Source organism: Hippoglossus hippoglossus, chromosome 21, assembly GCF_009819705.1.
Source record: "Hippoglossus hippoglossus isolate fHipHip1 chromosome 21, fHipHip1.pri, whole genome shotgun sequence".
Classification (NCBI taxonomy): domain Eukaryota; kingdom Metazoa; phylum Chordata; class Actinopteri; order Pleuronectiformes; family Pleuronectidae; genus Hippoglossus; species Hippoglossus hippoglossus.
Genome location: NC_047171.1, coordinates 1,606,610 through 1,626,368, shown reverse-complemented (window position 1 = coordinate 1,626,368; position 19,759 = coordinate 1,606,610). Strand labels below are relative to the sequence as shown.

Sequence of the window (19,759 nt, the reverse complement as noted above, 5' to 3'; positions counted from 1 at the left end):
TTCATCATGTTGCATATTTAAAAATGTCACTTTTCGGGGTATTTCCTAATGTCATTGTCTTTTGTGTATAAATACACATGAATGTTGATGGATGTGATTTTAATGTTTAATTGCACTGTTGCATTAAATGAAAACAAACAATTAAATTCAGTGCAACTCACAATCATCTTGTTTCTTTATCCAACATAAAACTGGAGAAGGAAACTAACAGATTACTTCACCTCACTAATTAAATCTACACGGTCATTTTCCACCACTGTCCAGAATATTTTACATGTTTTATTGGACTTCATCACTTTTGCAAATAAAGAATAAAACCGTTGCTGCAGCTGTTATGTCATCAGGGTCATTTCTGCAGTTGCGTAATGCAGCGGTGACATGTTTGTCATTGGTTTATTTCAGGACAAATCAACATCCGAGGAACTGAACTGTGTCTAAACAAGTATTGTGTGAGTCGTGTAGGTGCCTGCGCTGAACTCTGCCTGCTCGACGTCGTGTCGCTGTCTTCGCCTCCTAATGTTTCCCGATGGCTCATCGTTCCTGATCTCGTTCCAAGTCCATTTCCAACCACAGCTTTCTCTTTGTAAACCTGATTAACCTGTTATGATCCCTGTGCTTTGGAAAAAGATCTCACTCTGTGCCAAAGATCTCAACTCACTTAGAAGTACACGTGTCCAACATGCGACTTCCATTTGCCCGTTCTTATATTTTCCCCTTCATTCAACGTAAATGTTCTGTCGAGCAGTTTCTGCACATTCCTCCACCATCACACCTTCTTTCTAAGGAGTCGACCACGCCACAGACAGATCTTTGGCAGAACACCCTCCTCTCATTGTCCGCAGTGTAACACGAGACCTCGTCTCCTGATGTGCCCAAACAGCCGACAGTCCAAATATCCGCCGACACCCTGCGAGTTCACGGCGCTCAGCGCACGGGGAAAACCAGTGGGAGCAGTTTTAATGACATGAGGTTTCAGATATGAAGCCGTGTGGATCTGACAGATAGAGAAGGCTGAGGCCCTTCCTGGTACTGCTGCGTCTCTGTGGTTAGGATGTGCCGTGTGGTCGCATCAGGGCGAGCCTGGTAGAAAACTGCTGCGCGGATCACAACCCGGGTTGTTTGTTCTGGTGCTGAGATACAGATCTGATCCGATTCGGTTGTAGCTAACTCTGGCCTAGTTTGACAAAGAGTCAGACAGATCGCCAACCGTGATATTGATTCTCATTTGAGTGTAAAGGGGAAGTTTTGTCATTTGAGTTATGGAAAGTAAAACATCTTGGTGCTTTGCCTGTGGCCTGTGGTCACAGTTTAATATACAGTCTTCCATCGACAGTCACTTGTTTTGCTCCTCGACAAGATTACCCTCTGCCTCATTGTTTGGCTCCAAGAAACTCTTCGTTCTTCTAAATACAAGAACTGAAAACTACATTATGACCAACAATTAGGCTGTCTCCATAATTTGTTGCACAATGCACGGGTTGTCAAGATTATAATATTTTGAATCTACACAAACAACCAGCTGGGGGGGCAGCCATGACTGTTTGACCACAAGCCGCAGGTCAATCAAACAATCAGCAAACCAGTCGCACACAGAGACAAACAAAGGAGCAGCTGATGAGCCGACGACTCAGTCACTGAGCTAATGGGCCAATTAGCAGCCGACCAATCAAACTCCCGGCTGAGAGACTGACGAGTCAGCAGATAAAGGCTTCAGGAGTCAAACAGAAGCAATAATAAAAACCTGTGATTCTGAATCTGACTCTTCTACTGACAACATCTGTCTATTTACTGCAGGAGCTGATATATAATATATTATATATATAATTAAATAAATAAATATTTATATATTTGTCCATTTGTCTGTACTTTTCGTATTTTGGTTTGGACTAAACTTAAAAGTTGAAATGTCCGAACTGAACAAGGTGTGAAAACACTCAAAGGCTAAATCTATACCAGTATTCAAAGTTTTAGTTTTAAAAAGTGGTTTTATAACAAAAACAATCTCCATCCAGAAAACACGTCACGTGACCATTCACACACACTGGTCATGTGGTGTAAACAGGAAGTAGATCGTCTGCTCTGCAGTTGGTTGCTTAGTCACAGAATATATTACGACCGAGATGATTAGAACCAATCAGGAAGAGAACGCCGGTCACTGCGTCATTGTTTCCAAAAGTCCTGTCGCAGCGTTTCTGAACGTCTCAGTTTCAGGCGTTTGAAACCCGTGTGGACGCTCGACGTCAACGTAACAAAGGACGACGGGTTTGAACCAAAACCACAACATAAACAAAACCCAAAGAAATGTCATGGACGAAGGTGTAAACAAAGAGAAGCAATATTCCAGTTACTGGAAACACTTTTGGATTTTTCCCTCCAGTAATTGTCAAAATGTTTATAAATGTCATAACATCGCGTCAAATCCGATTGGTCAGAATGACAAGGGGGCGGGGTAGGTACGCAAATGACCTCAAACTGGCAGAGCGTGACCTCAAAGGTCAAATATTCAAGAATACATTTTTTATATACGTAATATTCAATTCTCTAAACCACATATTTAGTGTTAAAAAGCTTCTCCTCTTCAAAAACAATCTGTAGAATATAATGTGACGTTCAGTAAATCATAATCTGGGTTCAGCAGATCAGCCAAACAGCCGAATCATCCCCTCAACACGGGTCGGAAAATGTACGAGAGGTCGGGGGAGAGGGGGATGAAATCAGGACCATATGAATGACATTCCAGCTCGTCTCGATTCTGGGTGTGTTGCTTGTTGTTGCTGGTGGTTTGGGAAGTCTGGGAGCCTCGGCTGATTTAGGTCTCATATGTTGAATTTGTCCTGGCACAACCCTCTGGTCTGAGTCATCGCCGCGCCGTCGCTCAGAACTCACTCACTGACGCTGGGCTGATAAAAATACACTCAATTAATCTCCAGATTATCTAAAAGGATCAAACCCATTTCACAGAGCGTGTGCGCACCGTGTGAAAGAGGCCGTGTGGTGCAGGTGTCCTGAGGAGGATCAGCCTGTCGGCCCGTGTTGCTCACTTCGCTGTGCAGGTGTCACCACACCTTATTGGAAGCGATCAGATCATCTGAGACATTTAATCCAGGGATTACACCGAGCTGCTGCTTCCCTCGGACGGGGATTCCCTCCGTGTGTGCACATCCGTGTGTATGTGCGTGCACACACTCCAGTGCGGTTGCACGGATGCATGCTCATCTCTGTGTGTGTGTGTGTGTGTCTGTGTCTGTGTTTGTCTGTGTCCATCAGTGGAAGTTCGACCACAGTCTTCTCTGACTTTATTAATGCTCCCTGTGCCTCTGGGTGAAATGTGAAGTCTCATGATTAAATCTGTGGCTTCACCAGTGATCAGAACCCTGAGCGCCGCCGGGTTCGGGTCAAAGTGTTGGGAATTAAATGGAAAACCCTGAATCAGACAGAAATGTAATGATTCCCATGATAGGAGAAGGAGAATCAGTAGTCGGTGGGTTGGAGCAGATTTGGAACATTAGTAAAAATGTAGATCTCGAGCTCAGATTCTTAGAAACAACTAAATAGATAATAATAATAAGTGTTTAATCTATTTACCATTGTGTGGTGATTCTGCAGTTCCTTAAGGGGTTTCACCACTTTGAGGTTGGACTCTGGCTCCGGACGCAGTTTTCTGTCCGAGCCCGAGAGAAGCTGGACCAGAACCTGACAGGTTTTCTGTTTTCAGTGTGACAGAATATCCCTTCAGGATCTTTGTCCGAAGGCCGGACCCGTCTGTCTCGTTCAGGATTCAACTCTAGCGTCACAGAATCAGTTTTCTTTACAGTCTCTTCAGTGAACAAGCACCAGCAGGATGCAGCTCAGAGGATCTGCTTTATTTTGACACTGTTCTAAATGAGGTGTTTACATTTACAATGTTTTATCACTGTTAACTCTATTAATTCATTATTTTTATCCTTCAGTTACCGTCACTGCTTCTTCCTGGTTCGGCCTAAAGATGTGTTTCATGTGTGGAGAAAACTTAAAGAGCACCTTGACTCCTCTTTCCAACATCTGCAGTGATAATAATGATGAAGATGTAGGAAGAGCTGGTGGACGAACAGTTTGCAAACTGTCAAAAGTGACATTTGACAAGTTCACTACTAAAGCTACAGTTTACAGCTGTTCTGTTTGGTTGAGTCCTTTTAATGGAACCAGTTTTTACTTTATTTTAATCTTTTCTATTTTATTTTCGTGGTAGTGATTGACGGGGGTGGAGCCACGTTAGGGAGGCCCCATTAATACACCCCCTCGACCAATCAGGTGTCGGTCTCAGCGTTCAATCATGATGTTTCAGCATGTTTTTATATCCTCAAATAACAAATTAAAACCAAACTTATCCATCATCCATCCATCCTCCATCCTCCATCCTCCTTTGAGGGTCACAGGGGGGGGATGCTGACATTGGGGGAGATGTCTCCCGTCCATCTCAGGTCTGACGGACACAAACAACCATCGCTCTCCTGGTTGTTGAGCTGAACTCTCTGAGGAATCGACCCTGGACTTGTGGCTCGTTGCTCTGGTTCCCTCGTCCTCACCTGGCAGCCCAGTTGGATGTTTTGGCCTCAGAGAACCTCCGGCTTAGTGTGATTATTGTTATGAGTTTAAGTGAAATTCACCACCCTCTTGTTTCAGTCACCAGACACTGCTGCCGTCTCTTCGGAGCAGGGCGGGGAGCCTTCTTTTCCAATGGATGTTCGTCAGAGCGCAGCAGATTTAGACATTTTTGTTTTCGGTTTCAGCGCTGATGGCCAGCTGCTGGCTCCAAGCTGCTGAGACTCCGTCGGCTCGTCCGCTCGTCCACTGCGCCAACAGAAGAACAACCGACTGCTGTGTTTTTCTTAACATGATGATGGGTTTGTTTATGACAAGCTGTGTAATGATATGTGTTTCTCTGTGTTTAGGGTTGATAGATGTCCGCTGCTGCACATGGAGACACAGACGCAGTTACAAATATTCACAATTGGGAGAAGTCCAGAATAACCACAGACTGATCTGCTGCCACTGAGCAGCTCCAGCAGCTGAAGGTTAAGTTCCTTGCTAAAGGGGCATCTCAGCTTGTTCCAGTCCACAAAAGACCAACAAAAATGTTCGCACACGACTGGGTCTGGTTGGAACGGGCGGAAATTGCCTGAGCTTAATTATGAGCAGAAAAATACAAGTTTCCCAAACAATCATCGGTGGGAAAGAATCTCACATCTTCAATGAGCAGGTGAAATGATGCAAGGCGTCAAATTGAAGTAATGCTATTAAAACAATGTCAGCTTTCACGCTAAGTCACAGAACTTCCACTCTTCTGAGCTCCATAAAGCTGGATTCAGACCTGAGATTCTGCAGACTTGCTCCACAACGGCTGTATGTGTGAACGCAGACATCCAAGTGAGAGCCTCCAGAGTTTCTGAGAACTTTCTCCGTCTGGCCCCCTGAGTATAAAGTCCTCTGAATGTCAGGAGGAGCTGATGTGAGGAGCAGGAGATTCTCTGCTGGATTCACCGGGAGCTACTGGGTTGAGGACGTTTCTAAAACAAACATCTCAGGAGCCATCACGTAGAAGACACCGACGAAGACGTGAAGAGAGTTTGTGCTGATGTCGGTGTCGATGCGCTGCAAACTAAAGCTTGACTTTCTTTCAGACGACCACTGAATCTACTGGACTTTTTCTTTGAGAAGCTCAACGAACCAGATGGTGGATGTGCTATCCATGGTGCTGAAGCCGGGTCAAAGGGTCAGAGGGTCAGTTACACTAAAAACTGAAGGTTTCATGGACCTGTGAGATTCGAGTGAACACAGAGAAACAATGAGACACACAGAGAGAAAGATGGATTTGAAAATATTGTGGCGACATATTACCAACCAAGCCCTTTGCCCAAGCTTTTTTTGTGAATGGGTGTGTCAGCTGATCCCTCGCAATGACTTACGACCTTCACACTTTCACACAGACATAAACAGTCTGGCACACACACACACCCACACACACACACACACACACAGACACACACAGCCTCTGCCGACAGCTCATGCAGGAGATGACAGGGCCCAGTTACAGTAATAACCCTCCCGCTATCTCACGCCCATGCGTCTGCAGCGTAGCCTGTAAATCTCTCTCTGTTATTGTTTTAATAACACTCATGTTAGCATTAGCCAAGAGGTGAAAAGACGTCAGACATCAAAGAGCAGAAACATCTGAGCTATATCGGGGTGAAGACAAAGGGCGAGGGCCCAGCTTGTGAAAATAACTGGCCACGCTGACTCAGCAGAGGAGTGTGCGTGTGTGTGTGGGTGTGTGTGTGTGTGTGTGTGTGTTTGGGGCACACATTCATACATCGATAGCATGAGTGTGGATATTTCAAAGTGTGCACGACGCTAAGCAACCTGGCTACACAATAACAAAGACCTCCAGCTGTTCAGTAAAACCGACTTCTCAGAGCTCCATTTCCTCCAAACCACAGAGGCTCGTAAAGCCGAGCACCCACACTCACTTTAATGCCATTAGCATCTCGAGCCGTTGCTGCTTCTTATTGGGGAAAAACACCCTGATCCCTTTTCCAACACATGACTTTGTTTTCCTGAATCAACAGCTCCACCTCGGAGCCACAGGGAGAGGACTCTGAAATCATGTCTGACGGGGAGAGGACTCGAGTCTCACAGACTTTCCACTGGAGCTCGTCTGCAGCCGATCGGAGTGGAACATCTAACGACCCGTAGGCAGGAGTGAAAATACCAGTCAGCAAACCGTTCAATGCCCCGTAGCGTGAGTTGAATCCATAGCTACTCTGACATGGATGGGCCCTGTGCTTCTCACTGCCGCGTGTTTTTACATGTGTGAGCAATAAAATACGCTGCTAACTTCTCTACTTCTGCCAAATGGGGCTTTTTATGAACCAATGAGTGCAGCGAGCAAGTGAAACCTCCGTGTGTGAGTGTGTGCATGTGTGGAGTGGGAGTATGTATATATGTGTGTGTGTGTGTGTCGACGGTGGGGGTCCAATGGACCTCAAGCTTTCCATACTGTTTACTGACGCAACACATTTTGATGGTTTCTGCTCGGTTCCAAGAATTGAGAAATAAGAGTCACTTTCAAATGGAGCCACTACAGAAGTCCAGTGTTTACACTCGAGGCTTCAGCTGTTTAAAACACAGCAGCATTATTGTTGCAAGTATTTTTTGTTGTTTGCAGAAAATTGTTCTCTTAAAAAAAACACCTCTGAAGGTTTGAAGTAGTAAATTCTTTTCATAGACGTTTCATTAGGATGATTAAAACTCGGCAGTCACGTCAGACTTCACTCGCGTCAAAACTAATCAGCTCCTCTTGCACCTCAGCAAAGTTTTTTCTCCTCAGACCCCAGATTTTATTTCAAACCCTCAGTAATGTTTGAACAATGAGCTGGAAGACGTGTGAGGTCTCGGCTCGCAGAACAAAACGTGTGAACGCAGCCGCTCTCGGGCCACGAGCTGCTAAACCTGCAGACAATGGAGGAATTGTTTGGTTCTGGGTCCGACATTCAAAATGGTTTCTCCTTCTCACACGCTCGTGGGGCTTCATGGGAGAATCCTCCACCGCCACAATGATCAGCACGACGCACAAACGTTTGAGTAAAAGTAGTTCTCATCATTCACAGTGTGTTTGTTGTGCAGGTCGCTGTGTGTGTTGCGGTGCACACGTCTGCTGCAGCCGTGGGCGGTTTCTCTACACAACCGATCTGTGCAGCGAGGCCCCGACTCGCTCTGACCGGGGCAGGAGCGGCGTGACTTCGCTCTCTGGCCACAGAGCCGTTGAGAGACTGTGGCTCCATTAGGCTGCAGGTCGGTGACTCATCCTGTGACTTTCCTCAAACAGCGGCTGAACCCGACAACGTCACCACACGTGAAGCACAGTTACAAAAGTAGTTTTTTTTTTATTAGAACGTACACAAACATAAATAAAAAAGGAACACTGAATGGAAAACAAAAATCAGATGAAGGTCTTACAGGTTTGCTACAATCTTGTAGAAGAAGCAATATATCCTTATATATTGCTTTTGGCTAGGCGAGTGCACACAGAATTGTCAAAATCAAGATACATAAATATGGAATTTAAAATGAAGCCCCTGTGTTTTAATAAGAAAAAGCGTGTCTACTATTTCCTCTAAGTGCTGCGTAATGGATGTCGTACAGACATAAAATATAGATGATTTTTTGCAGCGGCGGCGTCACTGTAACAATGACCCGTCGCTGTACTTCTATAGCTAATAAATAAATATTTAGTGCATATTCCCATTTGCCTCCGTGAAGAGCCAAATGAAAAACAGAATTTTAAGTTAACGATGAACCAAAGTCAACTCGGTTCCTCTAGTGAAGAGTCTATTCATGTCAGCTGTGGTCAGACAGTCCAGCTATCTGCATCGCGTGGTGATCGTCACAAACATAACACACACGTGTCATTTCCTCCTTAGTTCAAAATGACTTTGTCGCGTAAATCGCCTTGAAAGGAACAGACCACTCGTTAGATTTCATTAGAGACAGGAAACTCTCTGGAGCACACACACTCACACACACAGACAAACAAACAAACAAACAAACACACACACACAACTTTCTTCTTGTTAAACTGATTGTGTTGCTTTAAAAAAAACAACGTCAGAGTCAAAGGCTACATCCACACGACGACGTCTTCGTCTGAAAACAGCATCTTCACGAGCGTTTTGGCTCCGAATCAGTTTTAATCCGCGTCCACACTGAAACACCTGGAAACGCATCACGTGACCACTCACATACACTGAACATGCGTGTGCCAGCGGACACAGGAACTACACGAACAACATCTCTGTCGCCTCCAAACTGTTGTATCATGGTAGAATTCACTATTTAACAGCTGTAAGCAAAGACAACCGGGTCAGTAACACTTGTGATTGATTCTCCGTGTTGTGTTGTACACGTGACGGTCACGTGACAGGAGCCTGGCGAATCAGCGAAGGCTACGTGGCCGAAAAGACCCATCGTCATCGTTTCCACACGTCTCAGTTTCTGCTCGTTCAGACTAAAACTCTGCTGCGGAAACTGAAAACGGAAACGGAACCGGCAGCGGTTTTCCAAACTTCTCCCGTTTGAGCGCCTCTCCAACTGGACGTCAGGTGAATCCGGAGCCGAGCCGGTGTGTTTGCAAACGGATCAGTCGTCACGTGGATGTAGCCAAAGTGTTTGGAAGGTAAACCACCGTCTAACTGCTCCTTTCAAACGCTGCTGCCGAGTTACGCCTCATCGCCTCGCTCACACTTACAGAACCTTTCAGCGTCAGTGTCTTTGCTGCCGTGGGTCAGAGACAGGCCTGGAAGTCGTGTTATTTTTATCCTGTGATAATCTGCTAAGTACAAGCAGATGCTCCATCAGCTACAAATGTTCTTTATCCAACAATAAACACTGATAAATCCTTTCTCACTGCACTTCTCCTGCCAACAAACTTCACTTCCTTGGTCGCTCCCCTGTGGTTTGTTTAATTAGTGCACAAACATGTTGTAATCTGCACTGAAATGTGTTGAAATGTCTCAATACAAACCGCATAACTGTAAAAACAATAAAAAAAAACCTCTAAAAACAATAAAAAAAAAGAAAAGAAAAGTCCAGTGCTGTGTTTTTGGGCTGAAGGTCTTGTTTGGTTTCTGGGAAGGTCGGAGGGGCTAAGTGGCACGACGAGTTTTAAGAGGTGATTACGTTTCCATTAGATGTTCTGATGAAGGAATCCAAGGCTAATTGGTGAAGAGCAAATGTAAAACAACAACAATAACACATGTACAATAAAAAAAAACACACTCTTTGTACATTGTAAATCACTAACAGTGGTTCTTTGGCATATCAAATGTTCAGTAGCATGTCCGCTCCTCACGTTTCTTTTTTTAAAATTTCAGTTACCCAACTTTATGGCCCCAAAATACGTCCCTTCTCCCTCCAGGTCCAGCATCCACGCGTTGGACACGTTGACAAACAAGGTGTCTCCCTCCTCCAGCCGCACGCCGCGGCCCTGCTGGGCGCAGTACATGTTATAGCTCGTGCTGTTCAAGCGCACGGTGCTGCCCGTCTTCATCAGCATTATGGCCTTGCTGTTCTGTTTGATGCTCTCGCGGTAGACGTACTGGATGAGCTGGGTGTTCCTGACGTCCACCGGCGGGCTCCCGGGCTGACTGCTGTCCTCGAGCTTGTAGTAGCGGAAGCAGGTCTTGGCGTAAACGTAGTAGAAGCCCAGCTCCTTCACCAGCAGCTTGCCCTTCTGGTAGCTCATTTTGTGGCAGTATCCGTGCTCCTCGTCCCAGTCGATGGTGATGGCCTGTTCGCCCTCTGCACGGCAACAAGAGCAGCAGGTCTCAGTTAGAACATTCACAACTTTCACTGGTTTACAATAAACTAAAGTCCAGGACGTCTTCAGCAGCAGCTTTCGTTTATTCAAACTCTGAATCAGGCTTCACCTTTACAACATGAGGAATGTTCAGTTTAAATATGATATACTTTCATGATAATAACATATAAAGTGGGAACATTAATGGAGTTTGAATATTGGACTTGACACAACTCAGATTTATACTCATGTTGCTCTGTAACAGCTGGATGTGAAAATAAGCAACTTGTTCTCCATCAACCCAACTTCCAAAGGAGCATCAGCAGTGGGCGGAGCCTCTGAGGTGTTTTCTTAACGATTAAAATGATAATTAACTGTATCACAAGATGGTTTTTTTTAATATAACGGCCAAACCTTTGTCTGAAAAATACTTACAAACTAATCTCTGCAGTAGTAAAAACCAACATGTTGCAACGAGCTGGTGCCGACAGTCTCTTTATTTTCTAATGACTCAGTGTGGAAGTGAACTCACTCTTGGAGTACTCCTGGTACGTTCTGATTGGCAGATGAGCGGAGGGCAGACTCTCCTTGGGAGTTTTGCAGCGTCCTTTTTTCCTCGTGTCTCTCAGAGCGTTCAGCACCGGCTCCGTCTGCACCTCCTGCACAAAAACACAGGAATCTCATTTAATACACACTGAGAGGGCAGGGAGGGCAGGTCCGTGAGAGTGTGTGTGTGTGTGTGTTTGAAACTTCCCCCCACATCACTTTAGAGACGTCAACAAATAACCAGCACTTTCTCTTAAAGTAACACTATTTTATATTTAGACATGTTCCACCACAGCTTTGTTCCTCTGTCTCTATCAATAACGCTCTGTGTGTGTCTGTGTGTGTGTATCTGATGACAAAGTGTGTGAGCCCACATGAGCTGCATGTCTATGTGTATCATCCATCGTGTTTGGCGAGTGTGGTTGAGGCTGAGGCCGGCGGCTGTGACAGCGAGGCCTCCTGGTGAGTGAAACCTTTCAGCTCGATTACGCTCCTCGTGGATTTGGCACAAACACGACCTGGACTGGAATCAGCCTCCGAGTTCTAATTCTGTTCAGAGCCCACGATGTCGCCATGTGCAGTCTGAGCTGCGCTCCTCAGGCAAGACGGAGCAGATACTCTGAAGAAAAACATTGTTTCCAAGCAAGTAAACAGTAACTGCACCCCCGCTGCCAACTCTCTGCCAAATCTGGCACAAGATCCGATCATCAGTAAGTGTTTCGCCTCAAATTACTGTCTCACACTCACACAGGAGATCTCAGGAACAAGTGAAATAACATGTTCAACGTCTTCTGCATAGAAGAAGACTCCAACAGAAGAATCTTCAACACATTTTGTGCGTGTGCATTTTGTTTTGTCAGCAGCAGATTCCAAAGAATCCTGTAAATCAACATTTCAGGCAAAGTGTTTTTCACATCCTGAAGGTGTTGGAACTTGTTTCATGAGTTTTCCTCCTGGTTCAATAAGTGTAAGTAACCTGGAATCACCATCGTCTCCCTCTGAGCCAACAGCTAAAAAAAAAGAAAAAGACTGGGAAATGTAAAGTGTGGAGACGCACCAACCACACAAAGCGCCCGGGAGCACAAACCCTGCTGCACACTCTGGTCCCAGCGACACCTTCAGCTTCGTGACTCTGCACCTGTTCTGTGCCAAGATCACTGTCAAGTTTTTATTCACAACCCAAACCCAGAATAATAAGTGCAGCCTGTCCTCCAAAATCTATTTGCTGCACAAACATGTTTATGGCGCAGCGTCCTGGAAGGAGACCGAGGTAAACGCCGCCTTGCCAACGCTACAGAATGATTGTGAGCCCGCTCCCTACTGGCCCGACACTGTGGGATCCGTCCTGATTTGCGGTGCGACCACTTCATGCCTCTTTAACCGAGAAAGAGAAGAGATTATTTAAACACAGTAGCAGCAGCTTGGCAGCGTCCTCACCTCCAGTGAGATCTAGAATTAAAGTGGCAGATTGAAAAACCGCCCTGTACCAGGCGGAGCTGACGGAGAAGTGCCTGCCTTGAAATGCACGTGCATCAAACTGCGGCTGTGCACGTTTGAGTCTGCACCACCAGTGGCTGCAGGCTGCACCTCAGCCCTTTGTCTCCGCACCACACTCATCATTCATCTCTGTTTTGTTGATGAGACTCTAGAAGCTCCTCTCTCTTTCAAAGCTCGGCCACCGGAGCAGATTGTGTCTTTGTGTTTCATGCACCCGTCAGATCAGCCTCCGCAGGCTTCAAACATCTGCACCAGGTTTGATTCCTGGTCCTCTCACCACACCCTATGATCCCACTGACCGCAGGCCCAGCCCGGTGCCGGTCGGGCCTGCACATCCTGCCTCGCACCAAAGAGCTGTGATCTGCAGAGCTGACAGCTGTCCACTGAGGCCTGCTCTCCAGTAAATCCCCCGAACTGTCTGCACAGAGCTGCGGCGGCGGCCTCGGGATCGACCCTAACACAACACGACGTGGGCCAAGAGGACCTGTCACCCTGACACCTCATAAAGCTCCCAGCACGTCTCCAGGGCTCCATGGGAAACAGCCGGGGGCTAACGACACAATGAGCTCCTCCGTCCCACACAGGCTGGGTGGTTAGCGTACGAAGTCCGGGAGGGAAACACAAATACAGCATTTCAAAGGGTACGAGAGCATAATGGGAAACCAAACACCAGTAAAGCAAAGCAGCCCTTTTATTCTCTGTTATTTCACTTCCTGGATGGATTTCGCTTTTGTTCTGCAAATCAAACAGAGGATGAGAGGAAAGAAAATGTCTTCAACAATTATGAACTTGTGTTTAAGGCTCTCATGCTACTGTTGATCATCACAGGAACTCTCAGCAACCGCGGACGCCAGCGAGTGACTCAGTGACAGCAGATGCAGTAAACTACTTTCTGCCCCGAGTCACGATTAATCAAACGTGTGGAGAGAAACATCCCAGCTACGATAAGTTGTTTGGCCTTTGATCACAGACAGAAAGGTGCTGTTCCTGCCGTGCTCCCACCTCGTCCCGGCCGGCGTGACCACCTCGGCTTCGGAGCCTGCTCCACAGAAGCTGTGGTATGCACTGATGCAACGCGCCCGTGGGGAGACCATAACATCTGTCAGTGCAACTTTGGTTTATTTATTTCTGCTGCTTTTGGAAACATAACTGCTCCGTTACAGACACCGTGTCTCAGAGCGTTGACCTCTGACCTCCAGGTGATTAATAACTTGTCTCCAGAACGTCGAAGTAGGAAGGAAACCTATTAAATATCTGTGTGGACTGTCAGTGTGTGTTGTGCTGTTGTCTGGGGTCGAACGGGGGTCAGACTCACCTCGATGGGACGATGCGGAGCCGTGGACAAATCCACCTGGAGACAGAAACACAGGAGACGGTTAGAGAGCTGTTTGTGTATACAGAAAAGTTGTGCAATATTTAATGAGCAGTGTGTTGCTCACCCTGACGAGGTGTGGGTAGGAGGAATAATAGGAGCAGTTTGGATGTGTGTGTGTGTGTGTGTGCGTGCGTGCGTGCGTGCGTGGGAGTGGGCGGTTGATTTTTCCGTGTGTCACTCTGCACGTCACCACAGCCGGCGGGAGTCACAGCCTTTCGGGGGCCCGAGTGCTGGTTCTGATTTGCAGGGCCGTCGTCTCTAATTTAATGTAAACGCATTAAAGCATTGGGCCACAGGGTTTTCATGCCTGCACGCACACGCAGCTCGACGCACAAAGTCGACGCACAACAATGAAACCACACTCTGCGTGTTCCTCAGTTTCCAGGGTTTTTAAACTCAGCACATTCCTGCGCAGGCCGGGGAGCGGCGCAGACTCCGGCTCTCCATCTCCAGGACGCTGTGCAGGTGTCGGGGGGAGACGAGGACGGTTCGCTGCCTCAGACTCGTGAACAAAGTGCAAACATGCAGATGTGGTTGAGTTCAGAACGAGGAGCATGTGAGAGTCTGAGCCACCAGTCTGCTGGACATCTGAGGAACACTCCTGATGGTTTAGATCTACTCCCTCTTCACCTCACATCCCCACATGCATGTATTTACTGCACTGATATTATACTTATTATATTTCTCTGAACTTGTCTCTCTCCTGCTCTTGTAGAGTCTTTCTGTCCTCTCATCCAGGACACGACCGACTGCCACCACAAACCAAACCAACAGAGAAATGTGAGACACACACACACACACACACACACAGAGAGAGATGCACCCAGGTGAACTGAATGCCTCCTGACTGCAGGGACGTGCTCGCTTCTCTGGGCTTATTGAAACAAGACAATAATTCAACTGTGGAAGAGAAACACCACAAAGTTACAGAAACAACTGGGGCAGAAATGTAAATGTTATTTCACCGGGTCAGAGAGGAAGCAGCCTCACACATGAGCTGACACAAAGCAACGGAGCCTGCAGAGCTGATACTATCTCACACTTGAGTCCTGGACTCCTCCAGACCGTCTCCACGAGTCCTGGACCAGGGCTCTGCTTATGCTCCCGAGTTTACAGCTTGTGACACGCAGGCTGTAAATTACAGATCGAAGCCCGGGACGGGGGTGTAAACACAACGCGAGCATGAGACGGTGCAGCCTGTGGATTCTCAAGTGAAAACATCTGCACTCTACAAACATGTCGCAGGACTGAGGCGTGGACACTTCACCGGGGACATGTTGCTTTAAGTCGAGCTGCAATAAAAACACATCTTTTCTAAAGTGTGGAAACTTTCACCGGAGCTTCTTCAGATGGTATCTGAGTTTCACAGAGAGGAGGGAGGAGGGAGGGGGGGGGGGGGGGGGGGGGGGGGGGACGTGTTCTTGCGCAGCGCAGGAAACTTTGTCCCATAAAACTTGTATTTTCTTGTTTTGGATCCTGAAGAAAACAATAACACTAAACTCCTGAAACACCCCCCCACCCCTACACTCCACCGGGAGCTGCTGCGGAGCCTATCGGACATTTTATGGCGCTATAAAACTGAATCGAACATCTTTTACGCACGGTTTACGCACAGAACCAGAGCTTTTACCGCGCACGCTCGACGGTGTGTCTGCGCACGGAGTCACGCGGAGCTCACCTCTTGCAGGTACCCGGTCAGGTGTAATAAGATCGCCACGCTGGACGCCACCTGAAGCAATCCCATAACGGCGAGGGTCCCGAACAGCAGCGGCCGGTAGGTGGGCTCCGAGCTCTGCACCGGGTGGAAGCGGTGCTGCCCCGACTCCATGTCCACGGTGTTCCGCAGGTAGCCTCTGTACTCGCCGTGCGTAGCTGCCATGATGCGCGCTGTGTGCCGTTCAGCCCCGGGGCCAGATCCCAGACTGTGTGCGAGGAAGCGAGGAGCCACGGACACGCTCACGGGCTCTATACCCAGCGGTGGGTGGGCTGGAGCTGCGCGCTCCCCCGCTGCAGCCAATCACAGCGATCCAGCGGTTCTCAGCCGCGCGCAGCGACGGAGCGCACACAGGTGAAGCGCGCTCCCTCACACGTAGTCCACCCCCTTCTGCGCGTGCACAGAGCGGTGACACACACACACACGCACGCACGCACACACACGCACGCACACACACGCGCACGCACGGAGGTTTAGTGTTCGGATGCACTGCAGGAAAACATAATAAAAGTTTACAACATACAAAAACAACCACATGTTGTAAATGATACTGGTAATATTACTACTACTATACTACTACTAGGACTAGTCTACTACTAGTAATACTAATCATCATCCTAATACAATTATTGATTATGATAAAAATCATACTACTACTACTACTAATAACAAGGCTAATACTACAAATAATAATAATAATTACTACTACTATTAATATTACTACAACAACTACTACTACTACTACTACTAGCCTAATAATAATGATAATAACAATCATCATCACATTTCTACTACTACAACTGCAGCTGTTACTGGTAGTAGTACTAATTATATTACTATTACTAAAACTAAGACTAATTTTAATATTAATAGTGATACTAATACTCATAATAACAATCATCATCATCATCATCCCTAACTACAACAAACACAATAAATAATATAATCAAATACAAAAAATAATATTTAACTGGAGACTACTTTCATACAAAAATCAATAAACTATTAATAAATCAGTTAATATGTAGGTCAATGTAGTATTCCACCTACAGATACAGATCTACTTCCCCATGTGTTTTTAAGGGAAATAAAAATGTTCTGCTGCTTTCAGATTTTAGAATACCTTTTTGATTTCTTCATCAAATCAAAAAGTTGTGGTCACGATTCATCTGGACGGCGTCGGCCTGCAGAGTCAGGTGATTCACTCCCTGTGGATTTATTTGTGTGTGAGTGAAACTTTCATCATCGTATCCATCGTTAAGATATTGAATAATACAGCTTCAGAGGACTGAGAAGAATCGCTGTGTCCTCTGTCGCTGGAACGGAAACTCTGTGTCACAGCTTCAACCTCCGAGAAAAACAAACAGCATGATGCTATTAATTCACATCTCCCATTATAGTCCGCTTACATGTACATTCTTCACAAATGTACAATAAGATACTGTCACACGGTAAAACTAGACCACCTCATTAAGGCCGAGTGTCCACACTCAGGCCCGCGGTCACATATCGTGGCTGTTGCAGCATCTAAACACGGCAGCGGCTCCCGCTCGACCTCCCTGACCTCGGCCGTTTCCCCGCTGCCAGCAGAACAACAGCGTGGTGTTTGAAAGCCCAGCAGAAAATCAGCCTCCTTTAGCAACACGAGTTATTTTAGGGAGAAGCGGTGACAATAGGAGAGAGGGGGGGGGGTTGTAGTAGGTTTGGTGAGTTTGCGAAATCCAAGTGAATTTCTAGGTGCCAGAGGAGTTCATGGGAGAAAGCTGTCTTTTTATATGTGCCCTCCCCCCCCCCACCCCCCCTACACCCAACCCCCACCCAAAACCATCAAACCTCATGGCGCTACAATCATTTAATACTCCATCATTATGGGCTTTCTAACTTCATGAAACCACACACATGATTTTGGTTATGTAGTAGTACAACCACATTCTCCCCTCACTCTCACTCTTGTGCTCGTTTTTTTACAACATTTCTATAGAACTGCCTCTTTGGATGTTTTGCTTCTGAATCGTCGAGCGAGAACTGGAGCCTGAGCCCGGCCAGAACTTTCTGCTGACGTTGGTGCAGAGCGAACACAGCGAGGATGCAGACCTCCTGTTTTCCCGGGAGACCTTTTGAACCCGTGTCACGGCTCCAGCGACCTCCCGCTCTTGGCTGGCCGTGGCCTGATCTTGGCCTCAGCTGTGGATGTGGTACCATGAAGTGCTCTCCTCTCAGCCAGGGGTCATTACTACACCGTGAGAATGTGAGTTTAGCTGTGGGTTTCCTGTGCCCTCAGCAATTTTCCTCCAGGACTCCAGAAGCTCGATGCTGCGGCAGAAAAGAACGCAGGCAGCGTTGTGCAGACTTGCAGGTTAACGTGTGTTTGGGTTGCGTTGCACTTTTATTCGTAATTTGCTCGCTCCTCACGCGTGCACAGGGAGAGCGTGTCTGGACCCTCTCCATGCCCCTGTGTTGTGCTGCATGCAGCTGCCAGCGAGTGGAACCTGATCCTGGTTCAGATGATGACAGGCCGCCAAAAGCCCTGTAGCTGCAGGGAGAGGAGAAGGAAGGAAAGAGGAGAGCAAGCATGAATGAGAAAGGGTGAAGAGAGGTAAAGTAGAAGTGGAGAGAGAGAGAGATGAATACAAACGTGCCCGTGTAACAGCGTGCAAAGATAAAACTTGAGACAGGGTGTTTACCTTTGCCACCGGCCAACTCTTCCAGTGTTATGAGCAGCGGATTATCTCTGGTTTTTAAGAGCATTCCGAGTTAACCGTGACCTCGAACTCACCCTAAACCTCACACTTGTCTCGTCTGAGGAGTTGAGGTCAAGGGTGAAGGTTCAGGGACTGTGGAGTCACGGTGAACACGGTGCCGCTCGGCTATTTCAGCTTCAGAGAGAAACCAGCGTGTTTCCACTGGATTCAGCCTGTTTTGAAACCAGAAGGGTGGAAATGCAGGAATTAAAGAAGCCAAATATGAGGATATGGTTGAAGCTGCAGCCTGGCATAAGTGCTCGATGGCACGGATCCTGGGCACAGCTGTTGCATTAGTGTTTGAAACAACCACAGGGTTCCTCAGGAATCCTCACGCTCCAGTCGGACGTGGAACATCTAAGGTAGAACCAGCCCAGAGTTTTTTCCACTACTTTTTACTGGTTTCTTTTATCTGCTCACTGCACAAAGAGCAGAGAATCGTCTTTCTCCCTCGCTCCCACATCCTCTGTGGTGAGAAGGTCATTTCAAGTCACACACACACACACACACACACACACACACACACTTCTTTCCCCCCCCCGCCGCCCATAGCAACCCCAATGTTTACACCCCACTCCCCCTCCGCCACCGCCACCTCTCCAGTCACATCACACCGTCCTGCGGTTTTATCAAAACTACACATTTGAAAAGAAAAGGGGAGCAATGATCGGCCCAAACAGGGATATTCCAGACCATTAGGCAGATCCTGTTTCAGCTGGTGTGTGTGGGAGCGTCGGCCCGAACGCAAGATCAAAGCAGCCTCTTCTGGGCCGTGTGCAGGGAAACACGCTAAAACGACAAGTGACACGACCAGGGTTGCATCTCAGTGGAGGATTTATCTGTACGTAGACTTGTGGCGCTCCTTGGATTTCCTCTGGAGTGGCAGCGCGTGGGAACAAGCGGGGGGAGGGGTCACGTGACCACGCCTGCCGAGGTTGATGTCAGTGACTTAATTGAGCTTTTGTCACATATCATTGAATTTATTCCTTTATAAAATGGACAGATTATTATCTTTTGACCTGATGATGATACTCGAGGATTCAACAAAGTTCAGAGTACATGTTCATCTGGGAGGGAGTAAGATTTCACGTCAGTACAATAGAGTGTAAACAAAGATCAACAGCATGTGTTCACTTCCTCCCACCATCTACAAATGAAGCCCAAATATCCCCGACACGAACACTGCCATCTGGTGGCAATAACATAATTCAGCCCCACAGTCTGTGCAGTAGTGATCGGGGGATGGAGCTGTGGTATCGAGGTCCTGCTTGACCTTTTGTACGGTCCATGTCCCGTCTGCTAACATGGAGGAGGCGGGGTTTATGACCTATTTGTGCTCCATTGTCTCTACTTGTCGGGACATTTCACACAAACCCTCAAGGTGGCGCTCGTAGGAAAGTCCGGGTTCATCCTTTGGGAACCATGCATGTCTGACAAATAGAATAAGTGAAAACTTTGACCTGAAGGTGGCGCTGCAGGAAAAATCAGAGGCCATGCATATCTTTACCAAAGTCGATGGGCAACCATTCACGTAGTTGTTGAGCTGTTTGAGT

The 19,759-nt window shown here is 47.1% G+C and overlaps 1 protein-coding gene across 1 annotated transcript; it reads right to left on the bottom strand.

The window, feature by feature from the left end:
- Nucleotides 1-8,840: 8,840 nt before the first annotated feature.
- Nucleotides 8,841-15,757, bottom strand: tnfsf11 (TNF superfamily member 11). The gene is made up of 4 exons (XM_034573542.1): nucleotides 15,430-15,757; nucleotides 13,692-13,727; nucleotides 10,866-10,992; nucleotides 8,841-10,335 (listed from the first exon to the last, which is right to left on the bottom strand). The coding sequence occupies exons 1-4, from the start codon at nucleotides 15,628-15,630 to the stop codon at nucleotides 9,905-9,907; spliced, it is 795 nt and encodes a 264-aa protein (XP_034429433.1). The 5' UTR covers nucleotides 15,631-15,757; the 3' UTR covers nucleotides 8,841-9,904.
- Nucleotides 15,758-19,759: the final 4,002 nt, after the last annotated feature.

Coding starts and splice junctions, on each gene's coding strand:
- tnfsf11 (XM_034573542.1), bottom strand. CDS start 15,630: ATGGCAGCTACGCACGGCGAGTACAGAGGCTACCTGCGGAACACCGTG. Junction 13,728..15,429: donor TGACCGGGTACCTGCAAGAG/GTGAGCTCCGCG, acceptor TTCTGTCTCCAG/GTGGATTTGTCCACGGCTCC. Junction 10,336..10,865: donor GTACCAGGAGTACTCCAAGA/GTGAGTTCACTT, acceptor GTTGCCGTGCAG/AGGGCGAACAGGCCATCACC.